The sequence below is a fragment of the Hevea brasiliensis genome, unplaced genomic scaffold, assembly GCF_030052815.1.
Source record: "Hevea brasiliensis isolate MT/VB/25A 57/8 unplaced genomic scaffold, ASM3005281v1 Scaf174, whole genome shotgun sequence".
Taxonomy (NCBI): Eukaryota; Viridiplantae; Streptophyta; class Magnoliopsida; order Malpighiales; family Euphorbiaceae; genus Hevea; species Hevea brasiliensis.
In genome coordinates this window covers 86,865-111,672 of record NW_026614667.1, presented here as the reverse complement: position 1 = coordinate 111,672, position 24,808 = coordinate 86,865, and the positions used below count along the sequence as shown (strand labels likewise).

The window sequence follows — 24,808 nt, the reverse complement described above, 5'->3', positions numbered from 1 at the left end:
ACCATCGATCTTGCAAGAATCTGATCTGCAATCATTTAGCTTGAGTACAATATTCGTCTGATTAAATGCGAACTTATCCGGTGTCACGGCGATCAAGAGCCGATCACTTCTTTGAAGAGAATGACATGGTTATGGTATACGAGGAACAGTTAAAGGCGGTCTTGGTTCCCTCGGATGACTTCTTCAAGGAGGTCCTAAAATATCACCGAGTGTGCATTGCTCAAGTTCACCCTAACTCGTGGCGGATCTTTGTAGACTTTTGAGGACTGTGCCGAGCTAAGGGAATCAGTCCTACGGCTAAGGTGTTCGCCGAATCGCGAGCTAACTCGCGAAAGGACGATGAGCCTCGGTTTTTCAGTGAAGCCTCATTGTGGGCTCTTTCTTGATCGCCCTCCTCCCTTAAGAATTGGAAGAACCGCTTCTTCATTACGAGGAGCAAAAATCCGACTGCTTTGAGGACTTCCCCGTGTTTGGTGGCACGGGGCCCTTGATTCCGGCGTATTACCACGGCAAGGAGGAAAGCTTACTAGTGATGGATCTGAAGAATCAGGCGGCCTCTCCGAAGTTCTCCTGTTTAGATGCGGTGTCTGCCGAGCTGCACCATTGGACCACACAGCTGATCACCGACCAAGATCGCGAACTTCCGCTCTCTGACCTCGGCATTGGTATTTTCTACATCTCAGATCTCAGGACCTTAGCGATCTCACTGACCTCTTCTTTGTGCAGGTATGGCGGGTGGTGAGGGTTCCAGAAGCGGAAGAAAGAAAGAGAGATTTCGGAAGGTAAAGAGATGAAGCGTTCGGCACTACTTTAAACACCCGGCCATGAACCTGGGGAGATACAAGGAGACCCGCCTCGACCTTTGGGACCGCCGATCGCAGAAGCTGTCCGATCTCCTCCTCTACGAGAAGAGCCGCCTCCACCTCCTCCAGTTGCTCCAAGCACGGAGAAGGGTCGTTCTCAACCTCTGCGAGGCCCCCTTCTCGTGGCGCTCAAGTCGATCGCTTCCTGGAGAACAACCGGACCGTTCGGAGAACCAGGTTTTGCCAAAGTCTTGGGGTCTTCCATCCGCCGGGAGGATCGGACCGACGTCTCGGACAATCTTGGCGACATCGACCGATCCATGAGTTTGAATGTAGAGTGCCCGGTGAACCAAAGACGTAGTCAGAAAAGGCTCACCGCTGGGTAAGGAGGTCGAGAAGAAGAGTCAAGAAGTGGCATCCCTCCGATCCCAACTCTCATCCGCTCGGGATTACTTATCTCAAATTGAGGCGTATGAAGTACTATGAGGATAAGTGGCGAGCAGGACTCATGTTCGGTGAAAGGATCATGCTCTTAGAAGTCCAAGCGCTCAAGACCAACGAAGGCTGCTCGGGTCGCTCACCTTCGAGGAGCTTAAGGCAAAAGATGAAGAGATGGTGACAGGAATGGCGGTGCTTATGTGAACGCTCACCGGGATCTCTTGGCGAGCTCGAGCGTTACCCAGAGGAGGACTTCTCTTGGATGGCCGACGGCTCCCGAGGCGAGGAGGAAGCGAAGAGGAGGCCGAGGGTGAGAGAAAATGAGCAAAATGTAGATCAGTGGGGTGATCCTCACCGAATGACTTGTACAAATGTTGGTATGAAATGAAATCGCCCTTTGTTCAATGATTAGATGTGATTGGAAAATCTCTGAATTGCCTAAGTATTTGATTGTCTAAATGCAATTATTAATCTAAGAGATCGGAAAGCACAATAAGCATGAGATCGGTAGGGAAGAAATGCTGAACGGGACTTGATTAAAATTGGAAATTCGACTTGAACACTTAAGATCGGAATCCTCATTAAAACGGACCAAAACCTTAGCTTTTAAACTTATGAAAGGGAGATCGGCAATAAAACTGGTAAGAAAAGATCTAGTGTCAGTTCATTTCGTTTGTCAACAGAGATCAGGAATATACTTGATTGGTCCGGAGATTCGACAATGGGTTTGAGAGATCGGTGAGCGATTTAATAGACTGGTAAGGCTTTGACTGATGTGAGGACTTAGCATTGATTCAATTCTTTGTGAGGGGAGATCGGAAATGTGACTGTCTATCAAAGAGGGATCGGAAATGTGATTAGCTGTCAAAAGGAGACTTAGTACTGGGGGTCGGTTTCAAAGTTTTATTGATTTTGGGGATCGGCCAAAATATGGTGTCAACAACCATGAGCAACTCAACTCAACTCAACTAAACCTTTATCCAAAAAATTTGGGGTCGGCTATATGGATTTGCTTTATCCACTCTAGATGATTTTGGGTTAAATCCTCAGAAATGTGTAATGCTTCTAGGTCATGTTGTACTACTCTCCTCCAAGTCATTTTAAGCTTACCCCTTCTTTTCTTTTTATCCTCTAATCTAATGTGTTCTACTTATCTAACTAGAGTCTCCGTATGTCTACGCTTCACATGACCAAACCACCTTAATCTTCCTTGTCTCAACTTATCCTCAATTGGCACTACTCCTACTTTTTCTCTAATACTCTCATTATGGACTTTATCTTGTCTAATATTTCCACTCATCCACCTTAATATTCTTATCTCAGCAACTCTTATCTTAGACGCATATGACTCTTTCAGTGCCCAACACTCACTACCATATGGCTGTATGGTAAAATTTTCCTTTCAACTTATTGGAAATCTTGCAATTACATAAAACTCCCATGGCACGTCTCCACTTCAACCATCCGGCTTTAATCCTATGACTAACATCCTTCTCACATCCCCCATCTACTTGAAGGACTGAGCCTAGATATTTAAAGTGATTACTTTGGGACAATACCACTCCATCCAAACTAACTCCTTCCCTATCACCAGTTTGGCCTTCACTGAACTTGCAAGGCATGTATTCTGTCTTCGTTCTACTTAACTTAAAGCCCTTTGACTCTAGAGTACTTGCTCAAAGCTCTAGCTTTCTATTGACTCCTTCTCGCATCTCATCTATCAGAACAATATTATCCGCAATATCATGCACCAAGGAATACTCTCTTGTATATGTTTCGTCAATTCATCTAAAACTAATGTAAAAAGGTAAGGGCTTATAGCTGATCCTTGGTATAATCCAATTGAGATCGAAAAATCTCTTGTGTCGCCTCCCACTGTGCGCACAATAGTAGTTGCTCCTTCATACATATCTTTCAACACTTGTATGTACCTAATAGATACCATCTTTTGTTCTAACACACTCCATAAGACATCTCTTGGAACACTATCATAAGCCTTCTCCAAATCAATAAAAACCATGTGTAGATCTTTCTTCGCATCTCTATATTTCTCCATCAAGCTTCTAATGAGAAAGATCACCATAGTTGAAAAACTAGGCATGAAACTAAATTGATTGAGAGAGATAGAAGTATCACGAAATAGTCGATGCTCCACAACTCTCTCTCACAACTTCATAGTATGGCTCATGAGTTTAATTTCTCTATAGTCTGAGCAACTCTGTATGTCTCCCTTATTTTTAAAAATAGATACTAAAATACTCCTCCTCCATTCATGAGGCATTTTCTTTGAGTTTAAAATCTTATTAAATAATTTAGTTAACTATGCCTCTCCCATATCTCCCAAACACTTCCACACTTCAATTGGTATTCCATCGGATCTACAGGTTTTACCTACTTTCATTCTCTTAAGTGCTTTCTTTACTTCTAAAGGTCTAATCCTTCTAGTATAATTCACATTTTTTTCTATTGTTCTATAGTCTATATTCATGCTATTACCATTTTGACTATTATTAAAAAGATCATTAAAATAATTTGTCAATCTTTCTTTAATGTCCTCTTCTTTCACCAACATTTTTTCTTTTTTATCCTTAATGCACCTAACTTGATTGAGATCTTGACATTTCTTTTCTCTCCTCCTTGCTAATTTATAAATATCTTTCTCCCCTTCTTTAGTTCTAAGTTTTTCATATAACTTTTCAAATGCCTGTGCTCTTGCTTAACTAACTGCCTTTTTTGCCTCTTTCTTTGCTATCTTGTACTGTTCATATGCCTTATTATTATCACATTTAGGTAATTTCTTATAACATTTCCTTTTTCTCTTCACTGCCTTTTGTACTTTCTCATTCCACCACCATCTCTCTTTTGAGGGTGGTCCATGTCCTTTAGACTCTCCGAGTACTTGTCTAGCTACTTCTCTAATCTTTGATGTCATCTGTATCCACATATCATTGGCCTCCATATCCAGCTTCCATGCTTCGGACTCGAGAAAATCATTTTTGAACTTCACTTGCTTTACTCCTTTGAACTCCCACCACTTTGTTCGAGCTACACTATTTCTTCTGACCTTACTTGAATTGTTCCTAAACTTGACATCTAAGACCACTAACCGATGTTGACTTGTTAAAGCCTCTCCTAGAATGACCTTGTAATCCTTGCATAGAGCACTATTTGTCTTTCTGGTTAAGAGGAAGTCGATTTGGCTTTTATGTTGCCCACTTTTGAAAGTCACTAAATGTGACTCTCTTTTTAGAAAGTAGGTATTTGCTAGTATCAGGTCGTATGCCATAGCAAAATCTAGAATACTTTTTCCCTCCTCATTTGACTGCCAAAACCAAAACCTCCATGAACATTCTCATAACCTTGCCTATTACTTCCTACATGTCCATTCAAATCTCCACCAATGAAAACATTCTCTTCACTCGATATGCTTTGCATTAGATCATCCATATCTTCTCAAAACATTTGTTTACTCTCACTATCTAGTCCTATTTATGGGGCATAAGCACTAACTATATTTATTATTTCTCCTTCTAGTACTACCTTTACTAGTATAATTTTATCTTATACTCTTTTCACAGCTATTACAACATCTTTTAATGTTTTGTTTATAATTATGCCCACTCCATTCTTGTTTCTCTCCCTTCTGGTAAACCACAGTTTGTACCCTGAATTACTCACTTTCTTGCTTTTTCCTCCTACCCATTTAGTCTCCTGAATGCAAGCAATATTCACCCTTCTCCTTTCCACAAGCTCTATTAATTTTCCTGTAAGTGATCCAACATTCTAAGTACCAACCATGATCCTTCTCCTATCATGTTCCTTCCTAATTGGTCTTCTTCTATCATATCTTCTATTGTTTTCTATGTCTATTTTGTATTCTGTTTCACTATCCTTTTTACTATTTGTCCTATGGACTAACTTCTTTACCCACATCCATCCATGATGTGGAAACACTTGCTCACTTAACATCACACCCAGGTGCCGGCATAGCGCATCGCTTTCGGTGAACGCCCTACACCCTTGCATACTTCTCACTACACCTGGGCTCCGATGTAGCGCGTCGTAAGTAGAGGACGCCCCAACGTTTATATCATTTGAATCCATATTGCATGAAGAAATTTTTACGCTGGTTGTCACCTACCACAACCCTCCTCCTTTATCCAGGCTTGGGACAGGCTAAGCGCAAATTAAGAGAAAATATTAAACACAATATTATGCCTCAATGAATCATTGAAGCTGAAAAAATTTTCTGAATATACGCAGCCAGGTTCTGAAATTAGTTTTATCAAGGAAAGATTGAGTTCAAATGGGAATTCGAAAAGCAGAAATTAGAAGAAAAGTGAGAAAGTTGCAGGTAGCTGAAACTGAGGTGAAACTCATGCAAGCAAAGTTGATCCAGCAGTGGACTCAACTCATGTTGAATGTTATCAGTTACTTTTCCTTTAGCAGACTGAACTTTATCAGTTGATTTTCTTTTATTGAACTCTGTCAAGGCTGTGTACAAACTCTATTGAGTAGAAGGCTTTTGATTCATGTTCAAGTTGGCATTTAATTGATTATCTTGTACAAAACATTTGAATTCTGTTATTAGATTTGATATTGTGTGAATTAGACTTTCTTTTATGGAAAAAGGCAAATGAAATTCAAGAAACTCTGATTTGTATACAACCTTTTAGCCTTGCTAGAACAATTCCAGAGAAGCTACTTTGCTCTTCTGGGTTTAAGAAGTTGGCTTCAATTTTTCTGATAAATTCAAAGAAAGAGGCATGCAATGCTGTTGAATGAGATTGTAAATGTTTTAAAACATTGAGGTGCATAATGTAATTTCCTGAACAATAAAATTTTCCGAGACTTCCCCTTGAAATCACTGCAACAATAGGGGAAGAAGCTTCATGTTCAAAGAGAAAAACACGGCCAACACATCACAAACAACAACGATGTCGTTTCTTCCTCCGATTCTTGTCTTCCTCTTTCACTGCCTTTGCCCTTCATTTGATGTCAATTCTATTTCAATTAAAGTTTGCTTTTTCAATATTCTTTTAGCCGTTTGTTAGTTTCTTTTATTAGCTTTGATGCTTGCAGAATTAACACTGATTGAAATTCCACTCTGGCAAGTAGAAGAATTCAGCTCCATTACAATGGTAAGCCAAACCCATTACTGCTCATTAAGATTCATTCTGCTAAAAAATTCAAAGAAGAGATCTTTCTATACTATAATTTAGCAACTGGTTGAAGCGAATCCACAATGAACAAGTTCGATTCTATTTCTTGAGACTGCATCTGAAATCTTGGTTAATTCTCAGAACTTTTATGTGTTCATTTTTTTGTTAGTTTTGCAGAAAATAATTGATGGTACAGTTGTTAAAGAACCCAAAATAGTCCTCAAGTTTTTGTTGATACCCAACTCAATAATGAAGAACTATTTGTAGCTAATGCATTGATTTAGTTGAAATATAAGGTGTGCAATTTCTTTTATCCATATTATAATTTTGTATTGCTTTGGACTGGTTCAGAACTTGTCTACCACAGGCTTCCTTGCAGATTGCTTGATTCACCTTACGCGCAACAAGTTTTATATGAAGATGCTGTTATGGTAAATGTGTTATAGTGGTAAATATATGCATTTAGGCTCATGTATGATTGATACAGCATTTTTTTTTTTTTTTTTGGTTATTGATTTTTTGAACTTCCGATTGCTGAACTGGTATGCATTTATGTCAAAAAAAAAAATCCCCTTTTTTGAACTGCAACTCAGTTGTTATGCTGAATATGTTTGCAGAACCACCATTTTAATAAATAATTCTGCACTGACAAATCTCAGTAAGTGGGTATGAACATGAAGGCTTAGGAAAAAGATACATTTGCATACACTGCTACCCATGCCATGAATCTTACATTATATTCTATGAAGAGTTGATTTCAACTAAGCTAAAATGTTGCATTGGGTGTAGTATAGGAATTAGGAATCAACAGCTTTTAATCTTTATCCTGACCTCCAGCAAACCAATAAAACCTTTGATATTGGAGTATCCTTGCACTTAGGATGTGAAAAGTCATTTATTTCATTTGATTGACATGAAATTATGTTAATAATCAGATTGCTTTTAATAAGCCTTCGGGTCTGCAAGTTTTGCCTGGAGGGTTTTTCCAACAGCAAACTGTTTCAACTGAATTCCACTGGTTAGCTAAGGAACAAATCTCTGGGCAAAGAAACAAATCTCTTTCTTACTGAGCCAAGAATCACATCTCGTTTCTGTTCATCGCATAGGAAGGGGCACATCTGGTTAGCTGAGGTATTGCTGAACAATATGACAATGACTGTTTGCTATTGTTAACTGTTAGCTGCGTTCTCAATGGTTCATAACCTCATATACATGACAACTGAAAATTTTTTTTAATTAATCCAGTGATCAGAAGGAAGCATACTCTTGAAGGCCAGTTTGCACAACTAATATTTACTGAAATAAATAATAAATTCCGAGAACTAAGAAATAAATATAGATCCTATTATTTGTTAGTTGTGTTTGATAATTCCATAGTTTAATTCAGGACAGAAGTCCCTATGTAACTGTCAGTTTGATCTTAGTTTTGACAGCAAGGCTGATCCACTATTGCCTGAATGTGACGGTTTCCTGCCATGTTTTTGCCTTCCTGCGATGCCATGTCTATTCCTCTCTCAAACTCCCAATGCAGAAAATTTAGTGCACCTGTACACTGTTTAGATTTTTTATATAATGGAATGATATGACAACCATATTTATTTTGGTAATCAGAGATTTCTGCAGTTTCATTTTTATGCTGATGGTTTTTATTCTCTTCCTTGCATAACATGCCAGACATTTTGTGCTTCTTTTACCTGAGAGTTGTCTCACCAGTTCTTTTGGTCTTTATATTGCATCAATAGTGTTGATTAGGAAAAAACCATATCTTCTTCTAAATTTCCAATGATTTGATCAGTTGTCAAGTGGATTCTAGGAATATTACTGTGTGCAAAGTCAAAGCTTGCCAGGACTCACCTAGCAGCATATTTTGCTGATGGCACATCTTGTATTAGAGGCATTGGGTTAGTAGAGAATTCCATCCTGCTTTCTCCTCTGCTTATTTCTAAATTATGTAAAAATTCACCTGATATGAGAACCTTATCATTTTTTCCTTTGAAGCTATTGATTGCAGTGATGCCTATTACTCCTCTGGTCTCAAATTAACCTCGTTTTCTGGTGTTTAATAATTGTGCAGAGAGATTGAGCAACTTTCTTTCAAACCATATTGAAATTTGATAGTGGATCCCTAGTTTAAGTTCCAGTCTTTGCTTCACTTTTTCAGAAATTTTCAATGGCAAGGGTTAGAAATATTTGTTGTGAATCAATTTTAACTCTCCTATGTATAATTTTCTTGATTCAAGTCTATTATTTGGAAGGACAGGTATGTATAATTTTCTTGATTCAAGTCTATTATTTGGAAGGACAGGAGGAGGGACAAAGGTCAAATATAAGAGAAACGTGGGGAAAATTACATTAAATGAAGTTTTTGTTCAATGAAGAAACAAAAAGGAATGAGATAACTAATGCTACACTAAACAACTAATAGCAGAAAGTTAAATGACATAAAAATCTCAAAATTCATTCTCAGTTGGAGGCACTATCCTAGCTGACTTTTGCCTCTAAAATCTTGTTTTTCTCAAGAAGTTCATTACAAACATCCTTAGAGTGTTTCAGTTCATTTTTTAGCACCTCAAACAAAATCATTTGGCTTTTACAAAATGTATTTTCTTGAGAAACAAACTCAAACTAATATTTCAGACCTTAGATATTCATTTGCCTTTTTAAGTTAGAATACCTTTTCTTGTACCATCTATATTCTTTGTGAGCTAAAGCAAAAGCATCTTCTAATTCCTCAAAAGAAATCGGTTCGGATTCACTTACCTGCTGAAGACTTTTTTCTTTCTTTGAATTTTCAACATCTTCCACAGCCATTAAACATAAATTTGCAACTTCCTTGGTGTTGGAAACAGCATCACTTGATGTAGAGTCACCACTTGCTTCCATATAATACTTTTCTTTGCACTTTTTGTATTTTCTGCTCTCTTTCTTAAAAATCTTTTTGAGATTTCTTGGTAGCATTTCCATGTCCTCATTGTTGCCTCTACTACTTGAACATTCATCACTTGATTTGTCCTTGGGCACAATGGATTTCTTCTTCTCTTTTACTTTGTCAGTTTTGAAGGCAAGTACTTTCTTCTTTTTGTCATCCTCAATTGCATTATTCTTTTCAAACGTCATCTTATATGCAATGAGAGACCCAATAAGCTCATCATATGTGTAAGACTGGAAATTCTTTGAATCTAAAAGAACTGTGACTTTTGTTTTCCAAGTTTTTGGCAAAGACCTCAAAATCTTCTTGACAAGCTCCTCTTCCATAAATGTCTTTCCACATACATTGAGGATATTGATAAGGTTTGTGAACCTTGTCCTCATTTCAGCCATTGATTCATCAGGATTTTTCTCGAAACGCTCATAGTCACGAACAAGTAAGTTGGGTTTTGATTTCTTGACCTGATTGGTACCTCCGTACATCACTTGTAGCTTTTCCCAAATTTCCTTATCTGAAGTGCAACCTGAAATACAATAATATTCAGTGGCATCTAAACCACAATACAAAATATTTATAGCTTTGGCATTCATTTGCACTTTCTTCCAATCATATGTAGTATATTCACTTTTAGAGTGGAGAAAGCGAATCCATAGAGCCGACCCCAAATTTTTGGGATAAAGGCTTAGTTGAGTTGAGTTGAGTATATGTAGCATATTCACTTTCAAGTTCAATAACTTGTGCATCTCCTACTTTCTTAGAAGGTATAAATGGACCATTCAAGATATTCAACCAAGCATTTATATCAATAGATTGAATAATGTTTAAATTCTAACTTTCCAAAAGGAATAGTTAGTTCCATTGAACAATGGAGATCTTGTAATGGAATAGCCTTCAGCTAAACGGATATGTATGCATTTCCATTTGCCATAGGAACCCTCTTAAGGTATTTAAACACAAAGCTAGAGAGTTAAGCTCTGATACCAATTTGTTGTCCCAGAAAGTATGTCCAAGAGGGAGGTGAATTGGACAATTATCAATTTTTCTACTCTTGCTCTAAGCACTCTGAAAAATTGAAGCTAGATTAGGCACTCTAATGTGTGTGAATAAGTGGCAAAAAAGTGCTGCAGAAAGTACAACAGGGTTTTAATCAAAACACTTCAAAGAACTATAAGTTAGCTAAATTTTGCTACTCAACAAGCATGTAACACTTCCTAACATTCGAGTAAATATACAAGCAAAATACCTAGCACACACACACAAACACACACACATACATATATATATATTACAAATAACAACTTAAAGTGCTGGAAATAAAGATAATAAGGAGAAGAAGATCAAACACTATGATTTACAGTGATTCGGCTCTCACTAGCCTACATTCACTCCTCAAAGAATCCCTTTGAGAGTTGCTCTTTACTATATGTCTCGTTTCAAGGGGCAAGAAACAAGCTTTTTACAATCCCACGAACTTCCAAGGGTTCTTGCAACCTTTACAAGTGCTTCTCCACACTCAAACTCTTCGTCAAGCTTCAAGGATGCTTGATAACCTTATATAGTTTTTTGTAAGATCACTTTCAATCACTCAAGAATAAAACCATAAAGAGCTATTAAGATGAGAGAGAATGTTTGCCAATATAAGAACCAAAACAAAAAACATGAATTTCAAGAACAAAGGCTTATAAATGATCTCAATTGATCACTAAGAGTTGAAGTGCTTTTATTAGGTGAAAGGGTAGTAAATGAAGCCTTGTATAGGAACTTCTGAAATGTAGCTGTTAGGATTCAAAAAGGTGACCAACAGATAGATTTTTTCAAAGAAAACTAGCCATTATTTCGTCTTTAACTCAAAAGTAGCTGACTAAAATTAAAACTGTTCGACATTAGTTAGCTAATTTGAAGAATCATCTGCATCTACTGTTTTGTCACTTATTAAGTTGTTCTTTGCAAATTTTTTTACATGTTATAATCCATATCTGCATGATAGGTTATCACCGAGCAACCAATTGGAACAGTCCTATTTTTGGTTATACAAGGTACGCCAGCATTGATGAAAGTTGAAGTACTTGAGAGCGACATGCAGGGAAACTGCACATTGGCCCAGGTATCCATGTCTTTATCTGAAATTTATGAGACAGAACAAATCCTCTCCTGTTAAACAGGTTGAAATTGAGTCAGGAAGGCCACACCAAGCACGTATTCATATTTCTTTTATCGAGCATCCTTCCCTAGGTAAACCAAGTCATGATTATTTTATAGGGCTATGAGTTTGAACAGTTAAATTATGTATTACGTAGGGATGTGGTAAAATTACTTGAAGCCATTAACAGCAATAACTACCATTTTGTCTATTATTCTAGTTGATATTTCTGCTGCATCAACTTGTGAGAGCCAAAGTAATCTAGGGTACTGTACCAACTACAAACTATATAGAATAACAGAACAAGTTGTTTGATTTGGCTAAAAACACTTGCATGAGCCTTTGTATTACCAAAATTGTCATCAAACTTTTCATTTACCGTTTGCAACATCTTCTGTTGCAAATTTCAATTTGTTTTTTCTTGTCTTACAGACAATATGGTCAGATAGGTGAATGAAGGAAAATTATTTATGCAACTGATCTAGTTGGAAAGAAAGCTTAGTTCATTTGAGATCCTCATTATATTGTTGGTTGTGGCCAACCCAAGTGCTTTGAATTATGTGAAATATAGTCTAGAGTATTTTACATCAACTTGAATACACATTTCTTGTTGATTGCTAATCATTTTCGGTTTAAAAGGTTTATTTCCTTGCAATTGGTTATTGAAGTAGCGTGAAAAGAACATCAGAATGTCTTTTGCTTGTTTGTTATTAACTTTTTGTAGAGGGTATCAGAGACTACAAAACCTGTTCCTGGAGAATGTGGCTATTACTTGCATGCACATCAATTGATCCTCTTGCACCCAACTACAAATGAGGTAAGCTTGGACTTTTTTCAACAAATTTACAATCTTGCATAACCATTCCTTTACGACTACAAGATGCTCCAACATCCAGAATCTCTTTGTTCTGGTATGAAACATGCAACATAGTTTTCTGCAAATGCACCCTTAAATTTTATATTCGCTTTCCAACTACACATGCTGATTTTCTTTTTGGTGTTGCTTATTTTATATAGGTTATTAAATTTTATTCCGCATATTCTACAAACAAGAGCAGAAAAGACAAACCATCAATTGACCTCCTTAGATAAAGACAAATCCACAGAGAAAGCATCAATAATTGAAGGAAAACCACAGCCACAGAACCGCGAGATAGCTGTTGAAAAGTGAAAACCACATCCGAATAGATAAGAAGAAGAAAAAGAATATTTTGCCTCTAGCATTTCAAGCATAAGATTAAAATATATTGATATAAATTATCCTACCAACTGTGTATGAAGGGTTAATCGTCAGAATGGAATAGATAGGCGATCGAATGACCGAGGGACAGTGACAAAGCCCCTCTCAACTTTCAGAGATTATTTCTGTATTCCCATCAAATACAACAAATACAAAGCAGCTTCAATATTACATTGCACCTAAATTATATTTTTACCAAAAAGACGGACTTGAGAACCGTCCACTGCCCTATCATTCAATTGAACAATACAAAAACTATTATACAGGGCACGGCAAAAAAAGATAATTTGCCGCTGAGGACCTCTTCAACAGGCCCTCTCACCACTACTCCTACCTGCCTATATCTCCCTTACTTCTCCAAGATTCCTCCTCTCTGATAGTGCTTCCATTTTGCCCACCATACTGTTCAGTTTTAGAGTAGTGCATTTTTAGGGCGGCTACTGGATCTGAAACACCCGTGCATGGTCCGCCAACAAGAACTCCCCCTCTTCCTACAACATTCATTCCTACCATTCCCCTTCCCTGCTCCTGTAAACTTGAGATTGAATCAAACCCATTTCTTCTTGGCATCTCAGAGAATATATCCTGCCGCTGTTTCATATCTACAGAATACGGCAGCACATTACTACTGTCGTGACTCCTGTATATATGATAATCCACAACTCCATTGCTACCACTTATTTCCCTCGGAGGTAAAACTGAGACACTGTTCAAATTATGATCATTACACTTCACAGCAGCCTGCAAAGCCTGCTGCTCCATTTTCAATGAGGGCACATGATAATTGCCAAATGCTGCAGGATACTTTGCCAAAAAGTACTCGGGTAAAGATGAAAACCCAGTCTGTATCTTGTTCCCATCCCAGAAGCCATAACTCTTCACGGGAACATTCTCAAGGCCTCGATAATTATTACTATCAAACTTCAAGACAGAAGAGCTCCCATCTGTTGTTTGATGGCCAGTGAATTTCAAAGTTGATGACTTGCTACCTGGCTTAGGACAATGTGTCCCCAGTTCCACGTTCTCATTAATGCTAGGATTCTGCTTCTGTGAAGACGAGGGATTAGTGAGTATTTGGCCAAACAGTTTAACATCCCCATTCCTGCATGGCTTTTCCATTTCTGACAAACTCCTTGACTGGTCTCTTGAATGATCGTTGCCTTGTTCAGTGTGATGGGAAAGAAGTGGAATCTTAGGCACTGAGTACTGATCTTGTGAAACGTTACAACTTTGAAGATAGCAATCTTGACCTACAAACTGATTGCCAGCATTCCTTTCTGACGTTGAAAGGCTTTGAACTTCAGGCAGAGGTCTGCAAGAAATATCCCCATTTGTCTCTCTCTTTGTTGGAATTTGAAGTGGATAACCCCTAAGAATCTGGGAAGACTCATTACTACTCATCAAACATTGCCCCGGCAAATTTTGTAAATGATTATCCCCACTGACCAATTTTTGACCCTGCTCATCTCTTTCCTCCTGGATATCAAGTTGTGATGAAAGTTTTCTGAATTGTATGGCAGCAGAGTCTTGTAACACAGAATTAGCAGTAGCAGGTTTATTTTCCTGCAGCAATGAAACAACAGGGGACTTCTCCACAGACTTGAATTCCATGGTCGCGTGATGTGTGTTTTCCATAGCTAGACTGAAGTTCGAACAGGAACCCATATCCAAAGGCTGGTGGGACACATCTCTAGAAGCATTTGAATCTTGCAGCAAGCCACTTTGGTGGTTCAAATTATTTTCAAGCAACAGAATTTCTTCTGCCCCCAAATGATTTACATTTGCATTAGCAGAAACCCCCACTATAGCTTTAACATCAACAGCAGCAACGGGATTGGATGGGCCAGGGTCCACTGTATCTCCAACAGAAATGTCTTCGATTGGTTTCCCTATTCCAGCTTCTGAACTGACGGACTCATTTGAAATTTCCTGGGCCTGCATTAACTCAGATTGGCGGACAAAGCCATTGTTTTCAATGTCAAAAGTTTGCTCAGGCTGGCAGTCCATCTGGCAAGCATCAGAAACAAATGTTTTTTCATTCCTCGTGTCATTCTCACCTAATTGTGTGGTAACATTGCTGTCCTTTGATCTATTTAAGCCAGTAGTCAAATTTTTCCTCTCCACAACATCAGATTCCTCAAACTTTGAATCCATGACAGGCAATGGTAAGCTATCATCCATCTTGGAGCCCAACTTATCACTGCAGATAACCGAGCCAGACTCGAGAGCACCACCATCTTCTGTGTCACTTCCACCGCCACCGCCATTTGCATCATCGCTCAATGGTGTTCCTAGGTTTCCAGGTCCAGGATGTATAGAGTCCAAACTAAGGCATTTCCGAGCCTTGCTAAAGAATGCCTTACACTGGTCCCTAGACCTTGTCCTTACACACCGTGAGATCATAGCAAAATCCCTTCCATAGGAAGACACAGCACGTATAAAGATGGACTTCTCCTCATCTGTCCAAACAGCAGGATCCATTTCCCCACAACTCTCATCTGAACACGTCTCTTCATCAACATTCTGTGTAACATCAGCCATCAAAGACCGTTTCTTGACAAAATCCACCTTTTGTGACTTCCACTCCCGGCAGCCCTCCCCAGGATCAACAGAAGTAGTGATGCAGGAACTCATTGCCTCCGAGGACATTGAACCACAAATGCCTGCTAAAACGTCTGCAGCAACAGTCTCTCTTTCATTCTGAAGAATGTCAACATTGCTTGATCGGTCTACATTCCCATCACCACCATGTGATGGCTTTGAATTACAGTAGCCTCCCAAATAAAATCTACCAGAATGCGTCTGTTGATTTCCCATACCATTGTCAACATCAGCTGCTATTACTGTAGCCGCACCCAGAATATCAAGTGAGGCAGCATTCATTTCGCGGCTCCAATTCTTACCAGATGCCACTAGATAGTTGGCAGAGGACTTTGATTGCTTACTCTTTTTGGTTTTCTCAAAACAATCAGATTTGTGGTTTTTGTAGTAGAATTCCACACAATCTGCAGTTGTCTTGTGATCAAGAAAAGAAGCAATTTTCCGGAAATCCTTCCCATAGGTGGCTAACTTATCAATGAAAGTTTCTCTCTCCTCTGAGCTCCAGGGATTGATCATAGCTCTTTCCTTCTCAATGGCACATGGATCTTCAACTAATCCATTACTGGAGATAAACCGTGAGCCAATCCTCTCTTTTTTGTCCAAAATTAAAGCTGGCATTTTCAAAGCATTCCTGCAAAGCTTCAATTGAGAAACTGATAGCAGCTTGCTGGTGAAGTTAAGCATCTCTGTGGTAGGGACCAGACAAAGATTTCCAACTGCAAAAACAAATTCAAAAAATTGAAAAAGAAAATATTATATATTGATAGCAAAAGTAACATGAAGGTCATCAGAAGTTCCATTTCAAAGATTTATCTACCATAAAATCAATATCACCAAATATGAACTAGCAGCACAAGTCACTAACTACGATGAAATCCAATAACAAGAAGCTAAGAAGGAAGGCTTTCTGGCTTTAAAAAGCCAATTAAGATAGCCAGAATCAATTTTCACCATACACAACAATAAAAGGGAAGTAGCAGAAGTTGCCAACTGGCTCCACCATTAGAAATTACCATCAACAGTTCTAAAAGCCATCAAATCCGGCAATGTCACATTCACTGAACATTGCCTTGAGTAACATTTTTGGGGCATGAGAGGCAGCATCAAACTTTGAAAAAAAAAAAAATACAACACCCTTTCAAACCTCTATTAAAACATTGCATGACACAACTAAATTAAAACCCTTTGTCAATAAATAATTTCTGTCAACACCACCACCACTGAAAATCTCGGCCAATTCCAGAGTTGATGAAAGGGAAAATGAAGCACATCCACCTCAACACAAGCTATTAATGAGAAAGAGAATTCATAGGTATAATATGCCATAACAAAATGCAAGAAAACCCGAATTATGCCATCTGAACTTTCCCAATGGTTTAGGAATCAAAATCTCACCCCTCATCAGAACTTGGAGAAAAGTCCATAGTAGCCTATGAATATGAAGGCAACTCCCACAATATGCAGTACCCTAGGAGGAAGGCAGTTTCCAAATTATATGTTGCCTCATTAGTAGCTCATGGATCAAATACAATGGCCATGTATTTTTTATTTCACGTGGCAAATCTTGGTAACAATTGTTGTCATATATGTGTTCAGCATTCAACTCCACTGATGTGCAGCGAGATTAGGTCAACCCTAGCATATGCAGTTAAAGTTTGTAACTACATTACTAGATGTTAACCATGATTTCTAAAATAGTGGAAATACCACAACGCATCCAAGGCCATTTTTCAGAACATTTGAAGCAAAAAATTTGGACAGAGATTTCAGTTTCCAACATACAAAATCCTCTGCAGAACATTAGGTACCAATGAAGAATGCAGATTGTCAAATCCTCATGCAAACTACTAAATCATATGCCAACTAGAAATGGAAGCAGTATAGCGAAATGCTGAAACTATTTTTCTATAAAATAAATTTACAAACCAAACAAACAAGTCATCATATGCCATCTAGAAATAGAAGCAGTATAGGGAGCTGCTGAAACTATACTTCTATGAAATAAATTAAAAAAATTAAACAAGTATTATGCATTAGCCAAAACCATCCAACATTCATTTTGCTACCCTCAACAAGCTCCACATTGTTGTCATGCATTCAGATTCCGCCAAATAACCACGAAATCCAGAAATTTGGGTCAAATGGCCCGATTTAAATAACCCCCTAATATACTAAATTTCCCCTAGCTAACAAACTCTTCACAGGGATCAAATTTAAGACAAAAGGAAAGTCAATGATGCGAATGAGTTTTCAAATGTACAATCGTCCTACCCATTTGTACAACAATAATAAAACAGGCTAACACACACATCACAAAGGCCTCCTTTCATAGGGTATATCCCAAGAGTAAAATAAAATGCGTAATCATATTCTTTGACACTCACTGATCAAACAGAAAGCTGTATAGGCACTGATAACTTGAAAAATCAGGTTCACAAACCCCAACAACAACAAAATGCATTGAAATAAGAAGATAAACTAACAAGAACTTAATATATCCTATACATTACAACGGAAATAAATATTCCTTTCCAATTAACTACTGTTCAAGAACACATTTGCACGTCAAAAATTTACAATACCAAAGTTTCTAATCAAAATAATAATCATAATAAAAAAACTAATAGCTCAAAAATCAAAATGCAAATAGATCCAATTAACTGAAACAAAGACAAAGTGGAAAAAAACCAATCATGGATACCAGAAACCTATAGTATATCCCAATATTTATCGCATGATGAAGCAAATTCAATATTATCCAACATCTAACGGTAATCATAACCAACAAACACCATTGCCATCTAAAAAGAGAATTGCGTTGGGAATGCTTACCAAGTGAAGAGACTCGAGATCGAATTGAAGAACGATTTTTTTGATACCCACTATGTGTTATTCGCAAGTTCAATTCATATTTCTTCTGAGATTTTGCACGGTATTTCCTTATCGAAAGCAGGCGCATATCTTCCTTCCACAGGTGGTGAAAGGCTTTCAACTTAAGCGTTATAACTCTCTCCTTAAATTTCAAAAACCGCTTCCTCATAGCAATTTTTTCTTTAACTAATGCATCATTCTGCCTTAAAGCAGCATTGGCAACTTCTGAAAATTCAATCTTACATTCATCCCTAGGCGATAAATTACTGAATGCTTCAGATGCTGTGCTTGCAGATTCTTTATTGGCAGCCAATATTAGATTACATAAATTATCTTCAGCACAACTGGCATCACTTGGAAAAGATGCACCTTCTTTGCTCTCTGTAAGTAAGTTAACATCCATGCAGGTAGGTGCATTCACTTGCTCACTGGTACAAGGCAAAACGGATTTCAACAAGGTTGCTGTCTGAATTACACCCCCATCAGCGGAACGCGCATCCTGATTCACCAAATCAAATGAAGAAACTGCCTTCACCATAGACACTGATTCAACAAATTTCGATGTGGCAGTTCCAGGACTATCAACGTCATCATCCTTACTACCACCATGAACAACTTCCAAGACACCATTACAAATAGGAATCTTTTCCACATCCCCAGCCCCACAAAACGAAACTTGCAATGGAGAAGGTCTAGGGATGTTAGCAGCAGCGCCCTGTTCACTGCAAAGTTTTACCTCATCAACTAAAGGGAAAGAACTGGATGCTGCTAGACAAGGATATCTGCTTCCAGATTCAAATTTAAGCGACTTAAGTTCATTTTCAAGCAAGTCTATTTCAGATTCAGTCACCTCCAATGCCTTCGATGTGCCACCCTTCAATACAAGCAACTTATTCATTGCAGTAGACCTTATGAAACTCGAGTCCACTGAACTAGAATCATCAGACTGAAGCAGTTCAACAAGCAAAGCACCCAAATTAGCTACTGAAGTAGCATCCAGCACCTCTAAATTAAAAGACAAACCTTCAATATGGCTCTGGGACCCAATGCTGGGTGAACCACATAAATTATCAGGACTTATTCCCTTGCCAGATGTTTTCTCCTCTACACCTGCAACAAACAGCCAACAACTTAGAATCCTCTCAAGAGAAGAGGACATGGAAAATGGAAGAGAACAAAAGCAGAATATTAATTGACACGGCAGTATCCAAACACAGGCAGCTTCCAAAAAAAATGAAAGCTTTCTGCCCCTGAGCCCACATGCTAGTTTAATATTTTTGGTATTGGCCAAATAATTTCTCATAATAAAACAGTTTATTTCAAAAGCAAGTGGTAAGCAGAATTGGATACCACGAATTGCACTTTAATAAAAAAATTAGCAAAGAAGATAAAGATAGCAAAACAGGGAAAAAGAGCACAGCGCTCAAATCATAAAAAGGGTTTAGTGAGTTCAGTCATCTGTTATTATTGATCTTTTACCTTTTATGGTCAAATGCTGTCATGTAATGGTCCTTTGTTGCTTTTGCATCTTAATTTTTTAGTAGATTTGGTAAAAACATTGCCAAATTAATTTCAGTACTAGGTGAAATACCAACACTCAAGTCTCGAGGATTGGATAATGATCAAAAAGCTATACTTATTTTATGGAAGCACAAATAAACTTTTAAGGTAGGTTGGTTTATACACGATTTCTGTAACATAGCTACAACTATCTGTAAAAGTAACCACGGAGATATTCAGAAATACCCCATGCAGTTGTTAACAATATAATGTTAATTCAACAGATGACAACATGTAATTCAAGTTGAAATGATTAAATTTCCTAAAGTTTGAACAACTTAAAAAACATAATTAATTGAAAATGACAGGTCAAGATTATGAGAGAGCGTCATGATTACCTGGAGAGGAACAGGCAACAGAGGAAGGAGTTGTGGGCGATGCACAATCAGATAATCCCATGACTTGGGGGCTCTTTTCAACCAAATTTGAACTTTGCGACTGGATCGGTTCTATATTACTAGAAGAAACAACAACTCCATCTTTGCTTAAATTCACCTCAGGGCCTTCAACTTTCTTCTTCTCATACTTTGCCAGTCCCTCACCCCAATTAAGGCGCGGTTTCTTCCTGGCAGCCATTTCTTCAGATGGTGCCGAAGTAACACATGCAGCAGCATCCCCAGAAGGAGACTGGACTAAAGATGCATTCTTAAGCTGCAACTCAGCCTTTCCTTCACAGGAATCTGCACCTCCGAGGCTCTTTGAGCTACTTGAATGGCTGAAACCAGATCCTCTAGAAGACAAGCTTCCAGAGCGGGTCCACTTATTAAGAGGTTTCCAATCCAGTGAGTTCTCTCTATCACCTCTTTGGCCTGTGCCCATCCCATTGACAACAACCATCTTACCATTATCATGATGATCTTTTGAGTGAAGCTGCTCCCACGTGTTCATAAATTCAGAATGATGATGTGAGGAGGGGTAACTTACTGTATCATCAAGTGACCTCTGAACAGTACTTGCATCATGCAGCCTCCCAGGCGCGTTTGGAGACCCATTGTTCAATTCCCACGAATGAGTTCTCCAATCCCTCTGGCTAAAAGATCCCCTATTTTCCCTACCATTCCTTCCATATTTACTATCTCCTCGTGAAACTGATGGACGGAAATTCTTTTCTTCCAGTATCCTGTCACTGGACCGAAAAGGTGCATACCCATGGCCAGATTCTTCAGCAAACGGGTGCCATCCACCCAGCTTAACATAACCTGCAAATAATATTTAAACAAAAAGGGAAATTATATACAATTAACACAAGCATATATTGTCAGCAAAAAAAGGGTAAAAATCACTATATATATGTATATATAAGTCGATTATTTGGTTTAAAACAAAATAAAATTACAGAAAATAAGGTGATTTAACAAAATTTTACAATTCATCTCATTAAATTTTTGTAAAATGATACTTTTTTCCCGTAAAGTAGTTAATTATCATATTTTCCGCAACTATCTTAAATATTAATTAAAATCATAGATTTTAACCATAATATTTATAACATTATTAAAAAATATTATGTGTTTTTTATGTGACGAAATTGCTAAGTTGACAATTTTTTTCATAATTGACAACTTCACGAAAACAAACCAAAAAAAAAAAAAAAAGAAAAAGACAAGTATCATTTTACAAAAATCTTATGAGATGACTTATACATTTATGTTAAATCAGCTTATTTTTGTAACAAAGTAATGTATTAAACCAAGTATCCATAGAAGGCACAGTATACATGTACACCTATATCTATATAGGAAAAATAAAAATTATCAGAGCACAAAAATCCCAGATCTACAGGATAATCATAAAGAAATGAACCAAATGACCCCATATCAGATCAGACAACCAACAAAAAGAAGAAGAAGAAGAAGAAGAAGAAGCCAAAGAAGAAGAAGAAGAACAGCCTAAAGAAGAAATATTAGTACCACTTGTTATTAGTAAAAACAATAATTAAGGAGCAACTGAATACCATATCTACAGAAAGTCCGATAAAAACCAGATTTGAAAAGCTTAGATAGAAATCATCAACAAACTACGAAAGCTGATTAATTTGCCCCAAAACTCAAAAAAATGCAGACAACCCCGTGATTTGAGGCTTTTAAATCAAAATCACTGGCAGCAGCCAATGAAAAAGCTGAACTGAGCTAGGGCAAGTTACATCCAACAAGAATGTCAAAAAATGATAAAATAAATAACTCACCAGGAGGCCTGCGAAACTCGTTGGATCCTCCCCAGCGAGAAATATCGCGAGATGATCCATAATGACCTGAAGCCGACTCCCTCCATCGAGGCTTCCTCTCCTTAAAAAAGTCTTTCCGATCCCCTGGCAATCGCTCTGGCGGCATCAAACCAACAAAACCCTAACGCTAATCTAATCTATTTATCCGCCTACCTACCTATTTATCTGGCATGAGCCAACAACACAAAAAAAAATCCAAAAATCCTGCGCCGCACCAAATCCAAAACCCCAGCAGATCAAACAACCCTCGCACGGCCGCCCACAGAAGAAACCGCACGGAACCCACAGTACCAAATCCAAGGCTTTACAAGAGCTAAAAGAAAAAGATCGTTCTTAGCGATGTTTGAAAGCGAGAATCGCCAAAAAACGGAAGGCTGAAGAAAAAACTCTATAACAAACCTGAAAGAAGCGGATAATCGCCGAATTGGCAGTAGAATTCTCAATAGGGTTAGAAGAGCAGATCGGAGGATATTAACTTGGTCACCAAGGGAATTGATTCAATTGCAGAAATTTGCTCTTCGTAGAATCTGCCTTCCCGTGATATTCGCTGTGTATAAGTCAAATTTTCCTCTTGCTTTCTCGGGGTTGCTTGGCTTGGAGGAAAAAGAAGAGAAAATCTGTGGGAGAAGAGAGAAAAATAAGAATGCGAAACTGATAAGGGACAAAAGAGAGCCTTGAGAGAGAAACAGATAGAGAGAGAGTGACTTCCGTATCTCAACGGCGATATTTAATCATAATTCATGTCCTCTTCGCGTCCGCTATTAAAAAATTAAAAATTTTATTTATTTATATTTTAGATTATGATATCAAATTTTTTATTTATTTGTTACTCTCCTTTTTTCTTTTTCTTTTTTTTTTCCCTTTCTATTCCTTATCAATCATACAAACAACTTTTGCTCTTTCTGTTTTTTAACTTTGGCCCGCGAGTGTTCTCAATCAATTTATATTTACATTTATATCCTTATTAGGTTATTAAATAAAATAAAAATTAGTTTTATTAAATAATTTTTAAATTTAAAAATATGTATTTTTTTTATATTTTGAAATCTATTTGGTTTAGAAATTTGTTTTATTATTTGATTGTTTCATGGATAGTGTATAATGATAAATAAATTACTTAAAAGCTTAATTTTACTTCAATATGTATTGAGAAATTTTAATTTAACTTATTTTAATTTTTTTATTTAATTTAATTTTTAATTTTTAATTTAAATTTAATTTAACTTAAAAATTAAGAAAAATAAGAAATTTAACATCTTGATTTTTGAACATAAATCAAAAAATCAGTTCTAAAATTAAGAAATTAAACTTATTAATTTTTTTTATTAAATCAAGAAATTTATCTCATAAATTTTAATTTTTTAGGCTAAATTAAATTTTTAAGCTAATTTAAATAAAAAAATTAAAAATAAAATAAATTAAACTTTTTCAATAAATAAACGAGCTAAATTAAATAATTTACCATAAATAAATCTTTTTTTATATTAAATTTTATTTTAATTATTATCACATTTAATTATAAAAATCATTGAATTGAATATTTGTCAAATTTTATTTTTGAGAAAAATATGCTTCTAATAATTTGATTATTAATTCAAATGTTTCATCAAATTTGTTTACATTTTTTAATTAAAATAATATTTTGAATCTAGGTTTTTTTAAAACCAATAATTTTTTTTTCACTCTTGATTATAACTTAAAACTTTATTTAAAACTTTATTTATAAAAGACATTGTTTATTTTGAAACAATAAAGTTGCGTTCAAAACTGTTAAATTTTGAGTTTAAATTTCAGTTATGTCAAATATTTATTTGTTTTAAAAAAATAAAGATTTAAGTTTATTTTGAAATTTTATATACGGTGGTAATTTTTGTAATTTGACTAAATTTTATTACTAAAAATGCCATTAACTTTAGGAAATATTTACTAGATGAATAACGTTAATTCACTCAATTATACTATGTTTGGATATAGGGGTGGCTACAGTTCGGTTTTGAACTGGAATCGAACCAGAATTGGTTCAGTCAAAACTAAATTAAAATCAGAATCAACTTTGAACCGGATCGAAATCGTCCTTCTGCGGTTTAGTTCAGATTTATATTTTTTAAGAATCGTGAACCGGCGGTTCCTAATCGAATTGAACCGACGATTTCAAACCGGATTAAACCGGCGATTTAAATATAAAAATTTTTAATAAATATGTTACGTCACTCCTAATTCATTTATATATATCATTAATTCTCTACACAATTATTCTCTGCATTTTTTTCAATTCTTAATATTTTTTCAATTTTTTTCAAATTTTCTAAATAATTATTTTCTATACTCATTTTAATTTCCAATACTCTCTCAATTTTTCTACTTTATTATTTTATATACTTACTGAATTTTTTAATACTATCTCACTTACTTTGTTGTTATTTTAAATCCTTAATAAAATTTTCAATACCCTCTATTTTAATTTTTTTCTCTCTTTTATAATTTTTAATTATCAATTATTATATAATTTTTTAAAAAAAGGCAAGTAATAGAACTATAAATTTGTATTCCTCTAAATCCTAAAGGGATATATAGGCAAAATTAAGTTCATGCACTTTTTGCTAATTTCTTTAAAAAAAATTAATTTCATCCATAGTTTTCTAATCATAGTCAAGTCTTTATTTATTAAATTTTTCTTAAAGATAATTTATTTTCTTTTTTTTCTTATTTTATTTTGATTGAAAGATTTCTAAGAAAAATTAAAATATTTTTACAAATATAACTTAAATTTTGAATCAATAAAATTTTTCTTTAATTTTTTTTGTCTAAGCTACTCTTAAATCATCCCTAAACCGCTTTCA

General features: G+C 36.4%; 2 protein-coding genes across 21 annotated transcripts; one reads left to right on the top strand and one right to left on the bottom strand.

The window, feature by feature from the left end:
• Positions 1–6,016: 6,016 nt before the first annotated feature.
• On the top strand, positions 6,017–12,896 carry LOC110648935 (uncharacterized). Of its 20 annotated transcripts, none has more exons than XM_058141634.1 (6): positions 6,046–6,382; positions 6,581–6,699; positions 6,771–6,834; positions 11,320–11,436; positions 12,197–12,289; positions 12,490–12,896. In XM_058141634.1, exons 3-6 carry the CDS (start codon positions 6,832–6,834, stop codon positions 12,562–12,564), a joined length of 288 nt encoding a protein of 95 aa, XP_057997617.1. In that variant the 5' UTR covers positions 6,046–6,382; positions 6,581–6,699; positions 6,771–6,831; the 3' UTR covers positions 12,565–12,896. The 20 variants fall into 20 exon arrangements, 3 of the variants coding, with proteins under 3 accessions (XP_057997617.1, XP_057997618.1, XP_057997616.1); XM_058141633.1 differs by having other exon boundaries at positions 6,047–6,382; positions 6,783–6,834; XR_009146591.1 differs by having other exon boundaries at positions 6,023–6,382; positions 7,339–12,289.
• On the bottom strand, positions 12,790–22,674 carry LOC110648934 (uncharacterized). Its single transcript, XM_021803309.2, has 5 exons — positions 22,368–22,674; positions 21,930–22,281; positions 20,083–20,943; positions 18,146–19,294; positions 12,790–16,029 (listed from the first exon to the last, which is right to left on the bottom strand). Exons 2-5 carry the CDS (start codon positions 22,072–22,074, stop codon positions 13,043–13,045), a joined length of 5,142 nt encoding a protein of 1,713 aa, XP_021659001.2. The 5' UTR covers positions 22,075–22,281; positions 22,368–22,674; the 3' UTR covers positions 12,790–13,042.
• Between the last annotated feature and the right edge of the window lie 2,134 nt (positions 22,675–24,808).